The sequence below is a fragment of the Corvus hawaiiensis genome, chromosome 4 (genome assembly GCF_020740725.1).
Source record: "Corvus hawaiiensis isolate bCorHaw1 chromosome 4, bCorHaw1.pri.cur, whole genome shotgun sequence".
Classification (NCBI taxonomy): domain Eukaryota; kingdom Metazoa; phylum Chordata; class Aves; order Passeriformes; family Corvidae; genus Corvus; species Corvus hawaiiensis.
Window position 1 is genome coordinate 47,222,674 of NC_063216.1, and position 23,922 is coordinate 47,246,595.

At 37.8% G+C, this 23,922-nt stretch overlaps 1 protein-coding gene across 4 annotated transcripts in view; it reads right to left on the bottom strand.

Annotated features, from left to right (window-relative positions):
* The window catches only part of USP15 (ubiquitin specific peptidase 15), a 61,678-nt gene extending 40,648 nt beyond the window's left edge, over positions 1–21,030 (bottom strand). For 2 of the 4 annotated variants that reach the window (XR_007203080.1, XM_048300866.1), the window contains exons 1-4: positions 20,882–21,030; positions 9,830–9,957; positions 6,630–6,760; positions 3,838–3,964 (exon numbers count right to left, since the gene is read on the bottom strand). Coding sequence is in view for 3 of the 4 variants with exons in the window: in XM_048300866.1 (XP_048156823.1) it covers positions 3,838–3,964; positions 6,630–6,760; positions 9,830–9,957; positions 20,882–20,970 (475 nt within the window). In the remaining variant the exon portion in view is untranslated. The remainder of the gene's footprint in view (positions 1–3,837; positions 3,965–6,629; positions 6,761–9,829; positions 9,958–20,881) is intronic. The other 2 variants (XM_048300864.1, XM_048300865.1) reach the window with 2 other exon arrangements.
* Between the last annotated feature and the right edge of the window lie 2,892 nt (positions 21,031–23,922).

Here is a 23,922-nt window from a genome sequence, read left to right on the forward strand (position 1 = left end):
GTAGGTGATACCAACAAGGCAACAGACTTATTTGATTTGTTGGCTTCCAAAAGAAAAAACTGAGTACTGTCTCAATCAATTCTCAACCAATGAATTCAAATAACTACATCTGAACATAAGAAGGAATCTAGTCACCAACAATCTTGTAAAAAAAGTAGAGAATCTAGATTTATCAATGACTTTCACTAAAAGAAGAATTTACAAAATATAATTCTTCATTCTTACTAATACCATGGCAATTAATTATCTGAGCATTGCAGGTCATTTTCTTCTCAAGTACTAAGTTGACATTTATGATATTAATTTTTAACATATTCCAGCTTTGCTAACAGAACTATTACAAGACAGAAAGAATCAATCCTATTGGATGACTACACATTATGTCGAAGACTCTGGAAAGAGCACATTCCACTTGACTATTATGCCAATTTTTAGACTGTGAAAATAAGATTCTTTTATGTATTTCCATGAACATATAACCAATGCACACTTTATAATTCTTCCTCCGATCCCCACCAAGTATTACTAGAGTGCTGGCTTATGAACTAAAGTGAAAGTGCCTGTTCCATCATAAATGAAAATGTATCAAATAGGTATTGTCTGAGGCACACTGAGTATGGGGTTCTCCAGTAGAATCGTAGATTCATTAAGGTTGGAAAAGACCTCCATGATCATTGAGTCCAACCTTCCACCAAACACCAGCATATCAACTAAATCATAGCACTGTCACATGCAGTCAGTTCTCAAACACCTCCAGGGATGGTGACTCCAACATTTCCCTGGGGGTTTTAGTTATATACATTCAATGTATGAGATGATTACTACTAGCATGGGGTCTCAAAGAGACAGGAAGAACTGCCATCACTCCATCAGTTGTATACCCACAATTTGAGATAGGTCAATTTCAGAGTTAAAAGTTACAGCGCCCATACAGATAATACCCTATATTGTTAAAAATCATACAGCTCATCCATAAAAACAACTGCAGGCTTTAAGTACTATTTCAAAAGACTACCTGGAACAGTCTTGATGAGATGCTGAACAAGTTCAGTGGATCCTAATACAAACACATTCTGGCTCCTAAAGGCTAGCACTATCACAAATGCTGGCTAAAGGAAACTCTTAGGTGTTAAGTTAATGTTAAGATGTCAGTCTGAACTATGAAACAGTAATCCCTCCTTCATAAAGAAGTTAGTCGTAAGTCGCTGATTCCAGAATAAATAGTCCTCAAGGGTGGCAAGCATTACACTCCTGTATTCTGCAGCAGATTAAAGGGAGAGATGAATCAATGCCATTTGCTAAGACAATTTACTAGCAAAAGTCTATTAGATGCACAGCCCACTAGTGTAATCTTCTATGAAGTTTATTAGCTCAGTTTTGGAATTGTTTCATGGCATTGCAGACACAACCTGACTCCTATTTGTCCATAACCAAGGCTACAGACAGTCCGACATTTTGTGTTTTGTAAAACTCTTACACATTAGGCTGATGATTAGTTCTATCATACTTTCACATGATTAAGACTCCTAAATGGATCATTAATTCATTTTCACTCGGAAGCCCTTATGCTCTCTGGGATCAGCACCGATCAGCATCTTGGCTGAAATGCTGCCTCAACTACATCTATTGTCTAACTCATTTTCCTTTTAGAATTAATCCCCTCTCCTCCAAGAGAGTTTGTCATCAGCCAGTCTCAAAGTCACTATGCACTGCCTCCAAGGCAAGGGTCCTCAACTGCAGGAGGTACCCAAGAAGGTCCAAAGAATATGTCACATGAGACTAATCCCATCACAAGAGAATGACTGCCATTATTAGGTCTGCCCTGACCTTGTACTAATTTACTGACATATAGCTTAGCTTAGCCTCTATTTCAGTGGAAAAGCAAAGGTATTCCAGGAATAACACACATCTGAAGACTGACAGGTGAGTATTATATTATACTTAGGATATTTCTCTGGGTTTGTGAATTAAGGAAGGCCTTGTACTTATTTTTCGAGGGCAGTAAATAATATAATCAATGACGGTGGATAGAAAAACTAAAATTCCTTGAAAAGACCATAGTACCCTATGTCTACTCACTTCAGTGGGGCTGTTACTGACTCTTCTGTACTACAATCCTTCTGCAACCATAATAAAAATGCAACCTTTACTGGAGAATACAAGGAAGAATAAAAAATAATCAAGATTCTGTAAGATCCCTCTTGCATATTGTTTATTGATATAATGAGCATTTCTGCTGTGTATTTGATGAAATCCAGAACTACCTTAAATATACCTGAGGTAAGAAGCAGGGAGCAAAACCAATCACAATCTTAGTAATGGATAAGAGGGATCAGTTATTATTTACTCTTAAAGTGGGTAGAATTTTTCTAGCTCTTCTTCTAAGGTACAAACTCTTTTGGATGTCCTGGCTAGGATGGCTCTGCTTTGTACTCTGCGCAAGAAGCTTCACTTTTAGAAAGGGCATGTTTTTAAAGGCTTCCAGGAGCATATCATCCACATTTCAGAGAAGCAAATAAGGCCAGTGTCTGGAAAGGGGTTGCCAGTGACTCTGCTTCTCATTATGCTTTATAACAATTTATTAATAATTGTAATTCTCTCTTTGCTAAGAAAAAATTAATATACCTTCAAGCAACAGACATTCCAAAAATGCCCTGCTTCTGATTAGAGAAAGAAAATTCATCCATTACCTATAATTTCAGCGATACAATTAAATTCAGTATAGCTGCAAAATAGCTTGCATTTGGTCCTAAGGGAAGGATAATGTTAAATTGCTTTTACCAAGTTTCTGTTTTGTTCAGAAAATAATGAAGTATAACTTCCCAAGTTAAACCAGACCTCAAAAAGGCAAATTAACATACAACAAACCTTGTTTTGAGGGGAATTTTCACAATTTTTAAGTTTTTATTCTGTACAAGCAGGTGATTCTTTTTCTAACTTAAATACTGAAATTTAACAAAGTAAAATGACCGCTTCTAAAGCGAGCAATTTGCAAAGAATTAAAGGCTGGTAAGTATAAGTCACTACTCATAATGTAAAGAGAAGCAAAAGCTAAAAAATGTACACCGCTGTCAATAAATGTAAACAAAGTGATGGCTGGGCATACAGTGTCAAGGGCATAAAGTACAATTCTAACTGCACAAATACAGACGATTGAAAGACTTATCTCAGCTACACATGGACAAATACACCAAAAAATGAGCAGCAATATCTTCGAAAATGTTCTGATTGTTATTTTCAAAGTCAAATATCTTATCGAAATACTGTTTTAAACAATGACAGAATGCTCAACGAGCAATCAAAATAAATACAAATAAAGGTAAGTTAAAGGTTTAATAGAGGATTCAATTACTGTAAAAGATTGTGCCTGGCCTGCCATTTCACTACCCAAAGAGTACTGCCTTCGTAGGTCAGCTTTAGCCATTGATTTATTAATTAAATTCTTTCTTGTATTTTGTAATATACCCTTCTCTTCATATATGTGACAAGAACATGTTGGCTAATGAAACACATAAAAAATACATTTCTTACACATCAAAAGCCAAGAAAAAGTAAACAACCAGTAAACAACCTCACACAATTCGCATTCTTAAAAGCTCAAACCTCTAAAGTTAATACAGATGCTTAGATAATAAAACACACAGTTATATTGCTAAAATTGTATTAAACCCCCTCAATATTCCAATTTGTTAACTTTTAACTTTGACCCAAACGAAACTACTCCCATTGTTTTTTGTGGTCAAAATACCCATCTATCATTTTATCTAGACTTATTTTCAGAACTTGCTACCACATACAAGTACCAACCATTTATTTTTAGAAAATCGTTGTGCATACCTATTGTATCAGCTTTACTAAATCTTCGTGTGACAACATTATTCATATTTCCATTTTCACACAGTTTTAATTCTGTTAGATATACTTCTACTTTGCAGTGCTTTACAAACATACCCTGTTCAACAACCTGAAAAACAGAATGGGATCACGTTATCAGTCTGAATATGTTTTCATATACACATACACGTTTCAAAACATTTTTGACAACTCTTCAAGAAACTGAAGTTCAGGGAACGTAAGACACTTGATAAATGCAAAAAATTAGAACTAAATTTCTCTTATAACTTCTTAGGAATACAGTAAACTAGAAAGTACGTTTTTCCATTATGAAGACTGTCTTACCTGTGTATAACATGATGACTTTCAAAGTGTTAAGTACAGTAGAAATCACAAATATGCAACCTTAATCCAAAGGTATTTGATCAAAATGTAAAAAAACCACAAATCTATTTTTATTTCCAAATACATTCATTGCATACTACTTCCTCAGAAAATCAAGAACTAGTTTTCACAGTTAAAGAACATTTATCAAAAAAAGAATACACAATAATAAAATCTGGATACCACATATTTAAACAAAACCTAAAAATCTTCCACTTACATTCCAATAATGAATACATTCATTTGAAATTTGACCTACTCATTACAGTTGTTTACTATACGTTCATTTTTTAAACACCTATTATGGAATAGTTAAATATACAGGATTTTTTTGTTCTTTAATAAAAGTAAAATGTAGAAAAAAATATTCAGGGTCACCTCTTAAATGTTTTTCCCTTTGATCTTCCAAAGTGTAACTGCAGTACACTTAGTCATGTAGACTGCTCCAAAAATAACCATCAGCCTGATATGTGATACATCTGACAAATATGGTTAAAAAAAAAGCCACCAGTAATTGCCAGGAGAGATCTGCTATCTGCTGTACAAATGAAACTTATATGCATGTGCCATAGGAAAAAAATGAAGAAATTAGTGAATTATTTCATTGCTTGCCTTAGCTTTAATGACTCTCAATCATGACATTTAAATAAAAATGAATCTTAATTTGAGCAGCTTAGTAGTTTTCAGCTACTAGAGTCACAACAAAATAGTGGCAGTAAACAAAACTGTGCAGTATGGCTAAGATGTTTCTAAGAATAAAAACTGACACTGTAGTGGTAGTACAACCAGTTACAAGAAGTCTTAACATTACTTGATGTAGACAAGTACAATATTTTATCCATTTAAAATCTGGATCCACATTTCAAAAATAGTTGATGCAATGGAGGGGATGAAAGAGAAGTATAATACCACCTTTACAGAAAAAAAAAAAAATAAAGGCAGACAGGAAAAATAATGAATGAGAAAAGCATCCGAAACAAAAATGCTGAACAGGAATATGCTTCTCCGAGGGTAACTGCTGTTCATACTGGCAGAAAATAACAAAGCTATGCCAGTTTACCTGGCCACTCATTATATTACATGTATTTTTCCAGTTAGCTACTTCCAAGTGGAACAGAAGTTACTCTAATTTCACTTCTATCTCCTTCCATCTTCCTCCCAAACTGAAAAAATTACAGACTTTTTACTTTACCATGATGATGGAAGAGTATGCAGTTTGCTGAAATCCATCTTCAGAAAAAACAGTAACAAGTTGGTAACATATTTTTAAAGAAGGAGAGTTATTTTAATGGATTTCATCTCTAACAGATCTAGACAAAAAAACAGAGACATTTCAGGGATGTCTCTTTAAAACAAAACCAAAAACCAAATAGCTATTTTGTCGTATTAAAGAAAACCATCAAACAAACTTCTGTTGCTGGCCAAATGAAATTTGAAGACTTGAAATTGTTTCTACAGCTATATCTACCACGTATTTGAACAGTGGACTTCAAGTAAGCAGCCAGCATGCATGCAGTTAGACCATACTCATGTCACAAGAAGGAGACAAAAGCTGTATTACACCACATATCATAAAACTAAATTCTAAGCCTAGTATTTTTTCAGCGATTTTGAAAGAATTAAAATAAAGATCCTGTAACTGGAAAAATACACCCTAGTGGTCAATACAGAAGGGATAAACATACCAAAATATATTTTAAAATCTAAGTAATTCAGTCCAGTGAGGACGCAACTGTAATCCCGAACCTGAAAATCTTAAGAAATAACACAAACAAAAAAAGATTGTATGATCAATAAACTGGTGAAATGTCATATCACCTTAATAGTAAGGGTGTTATGTGCTGGAGCAAACAAAAACAGATTTAAAGATGGTAATTTTTAAGTATCTCATATTGATGGAAGGCCACACTATCCACCATACCAGGGACTACTACTTGTGTTAAGGTAAGCTTTTTGCTTGAAGAATAACTGCCTTAGCAAGCAGCTGAGCACAGAGTGTTTCTCAGAAAAGAAACTACCAATTACTCCACCAATATTAACATTATTAGAGCTAGGCTCTCCACTAACATAGTCACTACAGTTCTGGAGTTATTCACCTAATTACAAAATCATTTGCATTTATAGCCTTACAAGCTTATAAAGCAAATTCTTCTTGAGATATTTATTAAAAGGACTTACTTCCAGAATAAGAAAGTATTATATCCTTTGCATCCCCCTTTCCCAATATTACAAACTTAAGCCTCAAAAATCTGAGTAAAAATTAGATATCAATAAGCAACTAAAGCAGGAGTTGTCTGTATTAATATTATAGGCCAGGACTTAAAGTCTGTTTATAAATTTCTGTGCAACTCCTGTATATTTGCAGGACTTCATCTGAATCATATTCAGCCCAGCAGGTAATTAAAGAGTACCTTGCGTGCAATTGGCTCTTGACCTTCCATAAGTGTGTACCAGCTCACTAGCCTATTCCAGCCTTCAGTTGGCAAAAGGATGTAGTCCAGCTCATCAATGAGGTGTTCCTTGAGAGACTGAGAATCACCATCTATAAGAGAAAGATTATTGTCACTTGCATACTGTAATTCTGTACTTGAGTTTTTAATATAACATTTTTCACATAAACAGCAGACAAAATATTTTCTGAGTCACAATTATGTTACCAGTATTATGGCGTTCAAAGCCAGTCTTCTGAAATGATTTAAGCAAACTATCCAGTTCATGCATAGCACACCTATTACAGGCGATATTCCTTTACTCAGGAACTCAAGTGACAACTTCATATCCCCATGCAACTATAAGCACCTAGTTTGTTATCATACACCATCCTAGCTTTCAAAGAAACCAATTTATTTCTCCCACTCACTTCACACATATTCCCACATCATCATCGATACATCCACAACTGAAAATGAGAATGAGTAGTTAGTTAACTGTAGATTCAAGACAAAGTTTGAGTCATTCACCCCACATCAGACTAGGAAAGTAGCATGGTACAACCTCCTATTTAAAAGATCCTATGTGCTCTGGAAACAGTCACTACAAAATTTTTCACAGAGAAGGGGAGACGCTGCACTTGAATGAAGCACAACTTGCAATCTCTTTAGGTAACTAGCATGCTTTTAGCTTTGGTTCAATCCTTATTACTAGCAGTTATCTTTTAGGCCTAAGAGGTGATTCCAGATGTGAGCCACTGTGAGCCTCAGATATTTAGAGCAGCTGTCTTTCCATCTGGAAGTATCACATTATAACTGGGAGCACAGTGTGCGGAGAAATCCACAAGCACATCTTCAGGTCTACGTAACTCTTCACAAGACTCATATGGTATTTCTGCACTGATCTTATATAGTGAAAAGGTGTAATTTGGATTCTATCACCTCCTTCTAAAAACACCAACATTTCTTCTAGTATAATTTTTTTCAGAACCATTGAACAGGTAGCCTGACTCTGACAATTCAGTTCCTCATATACAACACCGTCTTCTATGATGAACAATCAGCTACTCTAAGTAACTACTTCCTTGTGCCCTCTTTGACTATATATCTCTTCTTTTGAAGATGACATGTGCATTCCATCACTTTCAACATTTTTTGCCCATGTTGAGATTAACTGAAATCTCTACCTGTTACTTTTCATTGCTCTCACAACATCCAAATGTTCTGGAAACAATGGAGAAGCATTGAAGTAATATAAGCACAACATACTGCTTCAGTTTCCTAGAATCAGTCTTTCATGAATTCAATTACTGTTTTCCTTATCACTGCATTACACTGCAGAATATTTGAGAAAGCATGCCCATTTGAGATTATTTTATTCTTTATATCTGATGCACATTTTTAAGGAGAGTAGCATGAGAGCAACTACAGCATACTATGTGTTAAAGACAAGATTAAAATCCAAGCATTTTCAGGTTGAGTTTATGCTACATGTAAAACCTAGTACAGAAGATTGCTGCTCTGCAGTGGGTGAAAGAGAAAGCTACTATCTGGCGGGCACTAATGGCCTTATTAAAACTACCTTTACACAGAAAGGGTAGATGTTGGAAGGTAACAGAATGCATGGAATCACTGCCAATGCAGAGCCTTAGTTTAGAACCATGAATGAGCAAATAGTGAAGTTTACAAACTCTGATACTGTTTCTTTTGAAAGGGGCACTAGTAGTGTCAAATACAACAGAATTCAGGTTTTCAGGAGCTTTTAGGAAAATGGCTAACATCACCTCAAATTTGGACAGCTAACCTTAAAGTAGGCTTCATAACAACAGTAACTTTAAACATAATCTCAACATGTATGGAGATTAAGTTATAAATGGTACAGATGAACAGTTTGGCACAACTAGAAATCACGTATTTTTGAAAGGAAAGGCACAGAAGAGGGAACAAGCTGATGCTACCTCACTGAGGATAAAAAGATGTTGCTACATCTGACGTCAGCTGAGATGTACCACCTGAACATCCCTGCCTCACTGCAAGATTTACTACAAAAACGTACAAAAGACCTAGATCCTCATGTTCCAGAAAACAAAACATAATACTCACCTGCAGCAAAAACACCCTAAAGTTTCTGGATGGAAGAGAACATATAGATGTATACAACAATACAGCACCTTCTACAAAGGCACTGGTCAGTGTCAGATATACACACTCATTCACACTGACAATCAGTAGAACATGGTATGACAAGTTTTATGAAAGACGCAATCATCTTTAACATTGAATTCGTAAAATAATGAGACACTAATTACAGAAGTTTTGAATTAAGAAAGTCAAGAGTTCATCATAAACCCCATGAAGTTGGAAAAAAGGTATTACTATGTGCCAATAGAATATGCAGTACTATTACATTACCTGTAACTGCAAAGAAGAAAAGCAATTACCTGCTCAATTTTGTATCTGCTAGATTTTGCAGATTAAATATTAACATCTCTAATAGTATTTTGTTGCTGAACATTAAATACAGAATTTGACATGAAGACTAAAATATGTGGGAAAGTATTCTGAGACCTGTGTTCACAAATTTGACTACAGTTCAGCAAAAGTCAGTCAGACCTGAATCATTACAGCAGTGACAGAGTTTAACATACTTAAAAGACCATAAAGAAAATAGGAAATTATCCTCTATCACTTCAAACAAGTTGTGTGAAAGTCACTGAACTGCATAATACCACTTCTTCAGTTGTTCCAGAACTAAAGTACGGGCTTGGGGCTCATTTACAGAAGGAAGTTTTAGAGCTCAACTTAAGTGTCTTATTTTAAATCACCCAATTTGGTTAAGCTACCAAAAAAAGGGAAATAATGGTGAACTCAAGCTACCTTTTATCAACTTGACTAATTTTCAGTTCTCAAGATAACCCAAAATCTCATTATAAACCAGGAATTTGTACATTATTACATATTTTATTACCATTACAAAGAAGTTCCAATAATTGTATTTATAAAATTGTGATTCATTAGGGAAATCTAATCCAGTTCCCTTGTCATGGTCTGAAAAGAAACCAAAATTTTTAACTTTATATATGATGAGGTTAATTTACACTGCCAACTTCAAAAGATGAACTACCTGTGACAATTTTGCACTTAATGTACTATTGGCTTATTTCACAGTCAGAAGCAGTTACCTTTGAGAAGTCCAGAGTTATCAATAGGACCAGGGTACACATTCTGATCTCCCATCTGGTATTTGTCCCAGCTGTCAAAACCAACATATTTTTTCCACTGTTTGAACCAGCGACTATCCACTAGATACCTTAAAAGGAAGAAGACATATCTATTAATTACTAGGATGCTACTACTTCCTACTTCATTCATGATAATGCACCAGCATTCATCAGTCTTGTGAAATGACAATGCTTTTCTCTCTGTTCTGCTAACCATTATCAGCATCTCCTACCAGTGAGGACTTCAACTGTGGTCAAATAAATATCTCACTAACAGTGCCACGTACAGTTTTGCAAGACTGCCAATACAATGTATAAGAGGCTGAGAAATGGCAAGTTGAAAAAACATTTCCCTTTTTAGCATGAACGATTGTCATCTTTAATTGCTGTTCTTGATTTTCAAATTCAGGAGATTCAAGTTAAATCTCTATAATTAGACAGACCTTTTAGAAAGTGAGAGAGAACTTTCAGTGAAGAATTGTCTACTTGCTGGAGTTTTATTTATAACAGTCATATGCAACTTAAAAAACTTCAGAACTCTGATACCTTGTCAAGAACCAGAGACGGTGTTTTCCTCCTCTGAGTCAACATCAACACAAGCAGTAAATGCTCTGCTTTTGATGGAGGACTAGATGTTCTTCCTACAAATCATTATCAACATCATACTTCCATATAAAGCGATTATATCTCTAATCTCAGCTCCACAGTATTTCTGTCCAGATTAAACTATTGTCCCAGCCTGGCTTTTACAAAGTCCTGTGATATGTACATTTTATACCTTTTTGTCCAGAATTTCTTTAAGATCGAGATACCAAACTTGTTCAGTGATGCTCAGATTTTAATTTTTTTTAAGATACCATATGCATTATTTCTCCTTCCTAAAAGCATTCATCTTCTTCTGCCTGGTCTGTCCCAAACCTTTTGCTACTACCTTAGGATGAAACTGAATTTGATTAATCTGACATGCCCTTGCCTTTTGCTTTATACACTAAGTTTTCATTCTCATGAACATACCTAAGGCCAACAGCATCCTCCCCTTTCTCTTCTGCTGCAGCCATCCAGCTCTATTCCCTAAAAGCTGTAACTGCATGTGGTTATGAATGCAGTCACCACCAAACCTGCCAGCCTTGTCCCATGGCTTCTATTTTCTTGATCTACATTTCAATGAACTATGAATCTTAAGAAGATACAACTGTACACAGAAGAGAAACCATCATACAGGCAAACTGCCTTTGTTTTAATTAATGCTTAAGAAATTACTGTTCCCATATAATTATTCTACTTTTCAAATGCTCTGTGTTAAATGTCTTATCACATCCCAGTAACAGTGATTAATACAAATTTTTGATAACCAAATTTAACAGTGTGAGAAAGCTTGGGGTCCACTGTTCTAGATTTTAAATATTCAACATTATCTATTTCAACACTTCATCAGCTTTCTCATTCCATATCCAATTAATTTTGCCACCAACCAAAATGTGCTGTGCAATATCTCTTAAGGGCCACCCCTAACAGAAATGTTGTTACATTTCTTTCCTAACACGAAGTCCAAAAAATCTTTCATCACTTCCCTTCACATTTAGGAATTTGTACTTACAGGCTCAAATAGGAGCTTAATATTTCTTGTATAAAGAAAGCTGAAAGCCCACTTATAAATCATGCAAGCATGTAATTATGGTAAGAACTAAACAGCACAGTCAAGTTCCTTTACCACAAAGTAGAGGTAACACGCATTACATGGAAATTACATGGAAAAGAAAGGTTTATTGAATTTATTTGGCCAAGTAAAAAAAAATGCACATAGGTATTTTGAAAAATGCTAGCAGACACTATAGATGTGAATTCTTACAGTGAATTACTGGCTACAGGCAGTATGTGCATGCACATGTATACCTATGTTTTATACATATTAATACATTTATACATTTTAATGTACATTTGGCTACTTTTGCTTCAATAGAAATCTGGTACAGGTGAGAAAAGTATTATTGAACATAGTCACAGTAGCTGTAATCTTCTCTCTTATCCTGGTTTAAGAATGGTATTCCCCAATTTAGTACTCTGACCAAAACCAAAAAAACTACTCCTCTTCCCCCCCTCCACAAAAAGCAGAGATTACAGGCTGAGATAACTGCAATTTACTGGAAACAGCAATGAGATAAGAAAAACAAACAGTAACAGCAACAATATCAATAACAGAAGAGGAGAAAAGAGAGTGATTTACATGCAAAATGCTCACCCTGGGCGACAATGAGCAATGGTGGATGGGTCTCCCCCTCCCCATGCCTTTTTTCAACCTGAAGCCACACCCCTCTTCTCCCAAACAAGAGCCCTCGACTCCCACCCCGGGGGCTGGTAGAGCATAACAACCTGGACGTGCCCGGGGCTGGGCTCCAGGCTCCATGCCCTCACCGTGGAAAAATTAAGTCTGTCCTGGCCAAAACCAGAACACTCCATTACAAGAACTTGCTCTTAATCAAGAGATGAAACACTACTTTTCCAGTAAGATTAGGGAAACCAGAAATTTGCGTTCAAATGCCATATGCATTTTATGCAAGAAGGATATGACACATTAAAGATTATGGAGGGGAAGGAAAAAAAAAGGAGCACAAGGGGAATCAATCAATCTGCTAAAGCACTTCTGTAGCTAAAATCCATACTACTTAGCATGAATGGGAAAAGTAATAATCAGAGATTTACAACTTAGAGTTTTTGATTCTACAAACACATTCAATATAGCATTGTCACCAAGATCAACAAGACTACTCATCTGCATAAGAGAAGGAAAACCATAGGAAGGCAACTTAATTTATCTTTTCGTCAATGTTATAATATCCATGATAAAATCAAACACCCGAAAACTAAATATTACCTATGAAGGACATCCAATAATTTAAGAAGAAAATACACAGCTCAAGTAAACAGAACTACATCTGCTAAACCCTCATTTCTTAAATGATATCTGATCCTTTTTAAGGAAAAAATATTTAAAAACTTGGGGTATGCACTTGGACCAGATACACTTCACTGTAATGTGTGTTGTCCCAGATACAAAAATAGCATACCATGCATTACTAAAACAGAGACCTAAAATATATGTATATTAAACTTGGCCTTTATTTTTGTTACCATTACCTGATGCAGGAAGGAGTTCCAAATGAATCTAATGCTACAGTAGTTTCTTGAACTGTGGACCTCACCGAGAAGGCTACCCCAGAACTCTCCATCAAAGTTAAAATATATGGCCTATCCATTTTTTAGAATTATGATTAAGAAATGTTTGTTATCTGACAGAATCGAGATTTCACTCAACCAGGAAACACAAATTCTGCTCTCTAGGATGCCATCAGTTAAGCTAATGAGCAGGATAACCAATCCATCTTCCGGGGTGAAACAAACCTGGAGGATTTGTAATAAAGATTAAAGACAAGAACAGTCTCAAATTTCTAGATATTCTGCTTTGAGGGACAAACCTTAAAAACGAAGACATCTGCACAGCAAAATGAACTGGTTAACTCTAAAGCAGCAGATACCTGACATTTACAGACATTTCAAATAAGTAAGTAACCACAAATTGCTTGAAGAAAATAGTACAACCAAGTCACTTAGAGCCAACTGGTTGATAACATAAGACACTAGAGTAGTCCCAAACCTCTACTTAAAAGTAAGCAAAAACATGCATGTACCATTTGCTGAAAATTACACTCAAATACTGAATTCTCAGTATTAATAATACTGGAAGTATTTGTACAGTTTAATTAGCTTTAGAAGTTTTTTTTCTTGGTTATATTATGTATACTTAAGTATTTCTTTGTGCAAGTAGAATCAAAAACTATAGAACATGTGAATGTGTTCTCAGTTCAAGCCTGGCCTACTTCACTACCCAGTGTTTACTTCTGAGCAGAGCTTCAGATTGTTTCATAAGATATATCTGCTCTCTTCTGTAAAATGTTTCTTGCCTGCCTGAAATGGATTATCATATACAAGGGACAATTTACACTCTAGAGTCCTCTGAAATACCAGATAATGGAATAAAACATCAGGAAATGAAATGAAGCTGCAACAGGGGAAGTTCATACTCGACATCGTGAAAAGCCTGAGAGGGTGGCTGGTCACTGGAACAGGCTCCCTAGGGAAATGGTTACAGCACCAAGCCTGTCAGTTCAAGGATCACCTGGATGACACTCTTAGCCATATGGTTTAGCTTTAGGCAGTCCTGCAAAGAACAGGAAGTTGGATTCAATGTCCCTTATGGGTCCCTTTCAATTTGGGGTATTTGGCCTTGGCCAGTGGTCAGTCCATCTGGAGCCAGCTGGCATTGGCTCTGTATGACATAGGGAAGCTTCTGGCAGCTTCTCCTAAAAGCCACCCCTGTAACAACCCTGCTACCAACACCTTGCCATGCAAACCCAATAAAATTGGGTCACTCAAATTTACCAGAGAAGACCGTATCCTTATGTATGACCAAATGATCAACTGTAGAGACTTAGGGCAGCCCAAAATAGGAATTACTTACAGCCTTCGTACATTAACTTACAAGTACAAAAAAAATGAAGCTACTACAACACTTGTAAATACACCTTCATTTCTTAAATAAAAAATCAACAAATAATAAAAATAAATTATAAGTTTATGGAAGTGTTAAAATTTCACAGCTGCATGACCACATGGACATTGTTCACGGAACAAAAGAAAGCACTATCAGGAAACTTATTAACTGATTTCTAAAATTCTCCCATGGTTTGTAACTATTTAATGTCATTCAAGTTCACCTGTGATTTACTGCATATTTTGACTTAATAAGCCTAATTAACATAGTATCAATACCACACAACTACAACAGCATTTATTCTTTACCTCAACATCCAAGCTGATAGAAAAATACCTGAATGGTATGACCAAGATCTTGGTATTTCCCACTGCTGTCAAAACCATTCTGAATTCTTTTGACCGTTACACACAGACAGAATTAAACAACCTGTAACCTAGATTTATTTATGTTGACTGATACATCAGCTCTTTGAATTCAAAATCAAACCAGGAAACTTTTAATATGCAATAAAGACACTTCACAGAGAGACACCCATTCCTGCACTGGGTACTGCTGGGACATCATACCTTCTGAACAGAAGCTATTTCACTTTTAACAGTAAAACTGTGCAAATTGTCCAGAGAGATAGGTGAGGATTTTTTTTTACTCTCCTTACTGTGCATGAGTACAGATTAAGCAATACAGAGGACAAAGTGGAACAACTGTGTTGCTGAAAGCAAATTAGGACTCCTGCTTAAAGGCACAGCATCTGATTTTTGCTCTCGCACAACTGCAACTATAAAAATAAGAACGTAAGAATGGGTTTGTATCTGTATTTCTACTTTGATTAAGGTGACAAAAATTGCTTGACTAAATACACTCATAATTAATAGATGCCTTCAAATTAAATTTTCTTTCAGAATTAACAAGTTCTTAAAGTTCAAAATGGTAACAACTATTCTACTCTATCACACAAACTATACCATTTTTATTCAAAAGATAGGTAAATCCACAAGAAAAAAAATAAGAGTTTACCTACCGTTTTGAAGAAATCAGTCTAAGTATTTCAGATTCCTCTTCAGAACTAAGTGTTTAGTTCAACAAAATGCACCAAGATTTCAAATCAACTAATCAAAATCCCACTACAGCTCACCATGCTCCACTCCCATAATGTGCTGCAGTAGCCTAAGCAGCACATTCTTCATCATACTACCAAGAGGCCGACCAAAAAGTACAGTTCAGCCAGAACAAGTGGAGTGAAATTTTATGTTAAAATTTCAGCGTGAACATTATATTAACAATCATGTAAGTGTTTTGTATACCCTTACAAATTTTCCATTTAAGTAAAGACTTTTCATTAAAAAATCATCTAAAAAATCAGTGTTTGACTTTCAATTTTCAGGCAAAAGCCTGGAGCAACCATGATTTTAACATGCTCTCACTCTACCTAATCAATTCACAGAAGAAAAATACATCTACTCATCTCTATTGTAAGTATTGTCCAGAAGAATTTAAACTCTGCAAACCATTGGTCACATGCAGCACCATTCCTTATGCAGTGAGAGAAACCTAACACCAAACTTCAACCACAAGGTTTAAAAGTCAAGATCAGCAACTTAAACCTCATTTGAAAGAAAAAAACCCATCCAACTCCTCATCTATCCTTGGAACACTGACACAGTGTTCCTTGTTTCTCATTTTGTGAAGCTATCAAAATAATTTAGAATATCATTCCAAATATTATTGAAGTGCAAGTCCATGACATGTCATCATGCCCTCAGTGAAATCAAGTAAAATCTTCCATTAACGTTTCATCTAGATTCTGTTCATGTACAATGCAATGATGGATAATGAAATGTGGGAAACACTGAGAGGACAGTACTGAGAAAAAGGTACATGGCCTGACTCTTGGGGATGTCCTGTGCTAGGCTGAGTTGGACTTGATGATCTTCGGGGGTCCCTTCCAACTCAGTATGTTCTGTGAAGACCACAGTGTAAAATGCTATTAAAGCTAAGCACTTCAGCATCAAGGCTGTCATCTATGATGGGCACTGCAGGGTTTTTAAGCAGGGCTACAGATGTCTGTTCATCAAGATTCATGAGTTTTCACTGCAGCCAGAATTAAAATGCTTATACGTTTTCAGTGGAAAAATTCACTCCTGGAGGAAAAACCCTTTAAGGCTGAACTTTTCTTATCTACTGATCACTCACTGGGAAGGATTTTTACCCCACGTCATTTTTATTTACTCTCTTCAGTGACCAAGTATTACAACTGAAAAGGCAATGAAATTCCCACAGGTTAAAAACAAGAATATTTTTTTCACCATCAAAGAAATGCACTCTATGGATAACAACAGTACTCTACCTAGACTCAGCAGAACTTCAGAAGTGATGTGTATCAGACACTTCTACAAACTAAAAATATTGCACCTCTGTGGTTTTACTAATCTGCAAGTCTTAAAAACCAAGAAGAGATTAAGAATCTATCTCATCACTTGTGAAGTGATGACTAGCACCAAAACTCATTAGGTAACAGGGCTGAAAATCAACATCTTCCTTCTGGCCTAAACCTGACTAGCTTCAGTTTACAGATAATGTCTTAAATCTTTATCTGCTCGTCTAAAAATCCTTATCCTAGAAGGCATCTTCCTCTTACGTAAGTATTTCAGCACAGGACTCAAAATTCTAGCAAAACAGACAAAGGCCCTCCAAGCTCTTCTCTGAAAGACAAGGCTTCCACTTTTCCTACTAGATTTTGAGATGTCTGAACTCATTTTAAATGAACACCTTCTGTCACATACAGACACCAGCACTGGACAGTAAAATGGTTTCACTAATATATTCTGTATAAAGTACATATTTGTACTGCTACTTGGTATTCCCTACTCAAACATCTAACAATTGCATTTGTTCCCTTAGCCACTAAATAAACTCCGTGTGATAGTTGTAACTGCCTAATTCTTATCCAAGTTACTGCTTTTAAAAATACAAGTAACTTCTATATTCTCATCTACTCACAAATGGAAAGCAATAGGTGAAAGAAGCACAGTGGGGAAACTCTGGGAGAAGGAGAGAAGAAGTAGTAAAACAGACTGCTGAGCTGCTACCTATTTTTAAGTCACTATCACACACTTTAAGTTAAACATTTATTGGCAGGTGATACCTAAAGGTGAGAAATGTGGTTACATATCCTAGACCATGGAAGGACAATGTGTGTAAGAGGTAGCCAAGAGTAAAAAAGTATTTGTAATGTCATATTCGAGATACTAAGACAACATCTCTAAGACAGCCACAGAAGAACATGAACTACAGGGAAGTCAGGGCAGAAGGTGGTTTTAAAGATAAAATCAAGAAATCACACCTTAATATGGGGAAGAAATTACAGAGAAATCACTCAAGAAGTCACATAGAAAAACTGAGTCTTCCCCTCTATAACATAACTGTTCCAAGATCAGTATCTTCCAGTATTGAAAACTGCAGTTCCGTGATACTGTAAAAAGAGAAAAACTTGGCAAGGTTCTCAAGAATATCACTGCAGCTACAAAGGCATTAAATGACATCATCAAGACCAGTTGGTCACACAAATTATACTGTGCCTAAAAATCTGATGAACATCAACAGCTCTTCAATTTCTGGGAGTAGAAGACACTGATTGAGTTCAGATTTGCCTGCAGCTGTAACAACCAATAATTTTTGTCATTCTAAATGAGAGGGTAAAATCTCAAGACAATAAATTCTCCTCACTTGTCAAGCACCAGTAGAATTACAAAGTACTGAGATGTATTCTTATCAGACACTAAAACTGTGAGACATACAATGAAATGCAGCATTTTTTTTTTTCCTCAACAGAAGTCTAGGTCTTTCAACCACAGAACCTGAAGATCCTTTGGATAATACTGCAAGTAATAAAACTTATATTAATTCAAGTTCTATGGAACAAAAGTACAGTTTTTATACTGACTTTACTAATGAAAGTAGACAACATTACTCAAAAGAACTAATAAACAAGTAAGTTCTTTCTCGGAAAAATCTGATGTTTATTTAATGTACATTTAGAAAAATAAGATAAATGGAGAGATGGAAGAATCCCCAATCTCTCAGAGTTTATTAACTGCCCATAAAGAATACAAAAAAGACCACTGTGACAAACTAGCCCAAAATCTTGTCCCTGCAGCCAAAGCAGTTAAAAGACACTAACCTTGTCTGTCCATTGGAGCAATACAGCTTAATGCACACTATTCCCAACCTACCCTTAAAAACATCCAATGGAACAAACTCTACAGTTTACTAAACCACCTATTCAACTGGTTTATAATACTAGCAATCCTTTTTCCAATACCTAACTCTAAAAAATGTTGCATTTCAAGTCAATTTTATTTCTTTCTCTCTGCAGCGTACATGAAGAGCTAATGAAGAAATTCAGCAGCCACTTCATAGATGCTTTTAAGATATGCCTCTCTTTGCCCTATTCTTTAGCTGCTTTTTTGTTAGAGAAAACCCCCAAAGCTTTATACTTTCCATATGTAGCTTATTGTTCTCTCCACTCTAAATTCTGAAGAGCATGGAAAAGACTGTCAGGATAAGCCAGCTTTTTTGAAAGGACTGCATTTGAGTGCTTTAAAGCTCAAACAGAACAAGCTGGTATGGCACCGCTGAAATTTTTTGCGGCAGTATTCACTACTAAATGAATGCAATTCTGAACCATGGCTTAGAGCACTTTAACTGTTGTTTCCTTGCTGATGTCCCAAAAGATCAAAAAACCATTGACAAAATACCTAAATCATAAATACCAAAATACTTAAAGCATTTGGACTAACTGTACGCTTTAATTTGTGAAGATAGCTGAACAGTCTAAGTATAAATCCTATGAACGCACAAGAATACACATTTATGTAGCTTGATTTAACAGTTCACGAGTAAAACTTAAATGGGACTTTGCTGTAGCTTATTCAGTTTCACAACACTTGACTAATATCAGTGTCAATCACAGCTAGATATATTTTAGCAGAACATTTAGAAGCTTTTCCCACATAACTGATTCTTCTGTATTAAAATATTGAACATACTAAAAAAAGTAAACAGCACAGTAAACTTACTGTTTCGGTCATGCTGTCAACTTGTCATAAAAGTACTATCACTTTGAACAGTATTAACTGCTTGAGACATTGTTTTAGTACCTGGGAAGTACCCAACAGAACCATAAAAAAACAGTCTTGAAAATCATCAAGCTTGAGCACACTTTTATTACCACTGGTCATTTTCAACACTACCATGTGAATTCATTTCCTTTTTCTAGTTGCTTACACTTTTCCAGTTTCAAGAGCAGTCTGTTCGTATGCCAAAACCGAACATATACTCAGCAGTATTTGAATAATGCATCAGAATGTATGCTTCTGACACATGCTGCAGTATCAACACTGTTAAATATAGTCTTTTATAGAACTGGAACAGTGAGTGATGACAGCTGAAATGAGGTGGGCTAGTTCTACTTCTGTGTATTCATAGTTAATTTTCTGTAAGTTAATGCTTCAGCCTTTGTCTATGGGTGACAGTTTCACACAGGAAGAGATGAAGAGGTTGAGTCGTGGAAAAGTGTCAGTTCCTTATTTTTTCCCCTCCTAAAAAACAGTCTCATTTCCTAGCCTCATAGAACTACAACTACAGAAGATCAATTACCAAATACACGCCAAAAAGAGGTGCTTATTTAACCTAATTCTTTTCAGCCGTGGATTATTCTGTTGACAATTTGTACCGCATACTAAGAAATATTTTACGACTGACCAGAAAAACATATTTTTCAAACGTTCATTGTCGAAAAAGCGTCATAAGGATACATTCGCACCTTCAGGGACTCTTTCTTAGGAAGCTAACACGTTTACAGTCGCAATAAAATTTAAACTCAAGGCTTATCACAGCCACGGACTGGCATCAGAGCACCCAGGCCAGGCTACAAATATAATTTCTGACAACCTGAAGGTGAAGCCGGGGCCATTTCGGCCTGGATAATGGAAGAAACGCCTGGTAGCAGAGCTCTTCTCCCCCACCTCAGGACTTCTCGCGCAGCCAAAACAAGCCCCCTGCGGACCCCGGGCCCGCCATCCAGGGCTGCCACCGGGCAGCGCGCCCCGGCAGCCGCGCCGCTCCCTCCCTGCCCTCCCCCGCAGGGCGCTGACCTCGGTGCCTCCCCGCCACCCGTCCGCAGCCCGGCCCAGGCCGAGGCCCCGCCGCACCCAGGCGGCCGCTCCCCGCCTGGCAGGAGCTGCGGGAACCGAGCGGCGGGAAGCGCGGGGAACAGCACTGCCTCCCTGCCCTTGTCACCCGCCTCCACTTTCCCGGCAGCGGGAGGGACGTCGAGCCGCCCCCGGGAGCGGGTGGGGGGAGGGCGAGGGGAAGGAGGTCGGTCCCTCCAGCAGCCAAGCGCCCCCGGGGGCGGGGGGCGCCGCCCGCGCCGGTTCGCCCGAGCCCCCCCGCTCCTCCCTCACCAGGTGTCGCCCTTGCGGAGGGCGGTTTTGAGCAGCGCCGCGACGTCCGTGCGCTGAGTCTCCAGATCCGCCGCGCCTCCCTCCGCCATCTTCTCCGCCCGGCAGCGGCAGCGGCGGCAGGGGCAGGAACGCGCCGCGCTGCATGCTGGGAGTGACGCCTGCGGGGAGCGGCCGCGGCCCCGCCCTTCCCAGAAGCCGCGGGGCGGGGGCCGGAGCGGGCCCGGGTGGCGCAGCGCCCCCTCGCGGCCGGGAGGTCGCTCGTCCCGTTCCCCCCGCCCGGGGGGTGACGCGCGGGCGACATTTCCCGCAGTGCCTTAATTGAACGCGTGCACAATTAGCTCCCTTATGCCTCGCTACCAGACGAGTGGTTTGGATCACCATAATTCATATGATGATACCGTCTGTGTTGTGCAAACACTGTTTGAGAGTTCAAATAGTGTGTGTGACTTGCATTAGCTTTTCCAGACCTTGGGAGAAACCAACGGATTATTTGTTGTGTTTGTTTCAGTCGCTCTTAACGTGAACCTTGTACAAACAGTGCAACCTGTTGCTTGGCATTTCACACACACACACAAAAGAATAAGGCCATCTATTACATTACATAACCAGGTTCTCTCTGTCTTCATGTTTGTATAGAGATTTCAAAGAATCAAAATGGTGGGGGAATTTAAGGCTGGGGTGCTGATTACAAACATCTGAAAACAAGAGCTTGTTCTTGTAGATCTGACTGGTGTATGTATAAAGCCTGCAATTGTATACCTAGCCCCCTTCATCTGCCCAGGTCATTACAGCCTGCTGCATTGAGTAACTAACACTAGGGATTATTTTAGGCTGCCAGTCGTGTATTATAAGATGTTAGGCATTATTAGCTAATTAGCACGTAAAATCTAGTAGCATGTAGCTGTTACAAACAGCACTAAAAAGTGCTACTTAGACACGTGCACTGCAAAAAACAATGGAAGTAAGGCTGTTATGCAGACATGGTAGCACAAAGCTAAGTAAGTATTTTGTCAGGATTATCAGTAAGGATGATGATGCTGAAATAAAGACAAAATCATTTGTGTAACACAAAAATCATATCGAATATGTAAGAACTCCCAGGACCTCAGAGCAACTGGTGATGACATTCATATCTTCTTTAAGAGCTGGAATGTGAAATTCCAGAAGGAGGGGCAAGGAAGTACAAGATAAGTGTTAGGGAGGCCTGTGGATCTAATGGCTACATTTAATGAGAGAGAACTGAACTGGACAACGAGAAGGTTTTCAGCCACTTCGGGAACACATTTCTGGGTTAGAATCTCCAAGATTAGAAAGAACTTTGACAAGTTCCCACCCCACACACACACACCAGGGCTTGACAGATAAGAAGACTGTTTTACACTCTGAAAGTTATCTCTATGCCTAACTTGAATTTATACAGAAATTATATTTCCCTGGAAATTTTGGGGAAAATATTTCTCAATCCACCGTGCTGGAAAACAGCTTCATTGTTCATCAGGCTGTAGCAGGACCTTCAACAACTTACTTTGCCAAAAGGTTCACCTGGAGCCACCCATGCCTCTGTGCTTTGTGTTGCATAACTGCAGTTACTCGGTGAAAGATCTCCTATTCCTGACTTCAGTCTATTTGTAGTACAGAAACAGATGCTAGATAGGTATTAGGTGCTACAAATATAGACAGCGAAGCATACAATGTGTCATTTGAAGCAGAGCTTTAAGAATTGCCAAGGAGAGACAAGAATAATACTCTTCCTGGGACTACCAGTGCTTCACGTGAAGCAATTGTGTTTTTCCTAATGGAACATTACCTAAACTTAACTCACATTCTTGGAAAATGCATGTTAGTGTTAAATCTGGGGGGTTTTTTTAAGCTCTATCAGGAATTTTTAAGCTTTGTTAAGGAATTGTTTCCAAGTACCTCTGTCCTAGACAGTGCCTGAGGATCTTCAAATTTTCAACCACCTGGTAAACAGAAACAGCACTGGAGATAATGATGAATGACCTACCTTCTCTAATGAAACTCAAGCATTTGTAATACAGATTTATATCTTACTGCTTGTGATAGAAGTGAATGCAGGATATTGTAAAGCTAGCTGAGATGGCAGGCTTTCCAGCTATCAGAAGGCCTTCATCCTTGCCTGACTTCATTGCTAACAGATGAATTTTTATAAACATTTTTTTTGGTGGTTCTAAACCTTGATCCTAAAAAAGGATGCAATTAATACAATGTACAGCAGCACAGACATTCAGCAAGTGGGCTGCAGATAACAAACTGTGTAAACTGATAATTCTATTGATTCCCAATACAACATAAAGTTTAAGCTCTCAGTTCTTGTTTTCAATTAGTGGACTTGGCTAACAAAGCTTAAAATATGACTTGGTTTTTGGGAATATGAGAAGCTCTGCATCTCAGTAGTGGAAACTTCTGTACACAATAAATTCTGTAAAAATAACAGACAACTGCAAGTCCCACTCACAGGTAATACAGAATAATTCACTTCGCCGCTTTTTATTTTCTTTCAAGACCACTACCATGGTTTAAGAGTGGCACTTCCCAATTTAGTGCTCCCACTGAGACTCTCCAAACAACATGCTGCTTGCTTGCTCTCCCTTCCACTCCCCCATCCCTCCTGCTGCATGGTTGGAGAGGAGAATTGGAAGCCCAAAAGGTGAAGGTCATGGTTGAGATAAGAACAATTTATTGGAAACAGCAATGAGCTAAGAAAATGGACAGTAACAGCAACAATATTAATAACAAAACTGTACAAAAGAAAGAGAGTGATTCACATGCAAAACTGCTCACCGAAGAGCTCAACCTGACCACAGCCACACCACCCCAGCTGTTCCCTGTGGCTCAGAGCCAGCACCACACCACTGCTCCCTCTGCCTCCCTTAGCTGGCCAGAAGCTACTCCTTGTCCCAGGAAGAGACACCCTTTCCCCCACCACTGGCAAGGACATGAGGTGGCACAGGATACGCCCCGCGTCCTGGCCGTGCCCCCTCCCAGCCACTGCAAGATGAACCCAGTCCTGGTCGGAACCA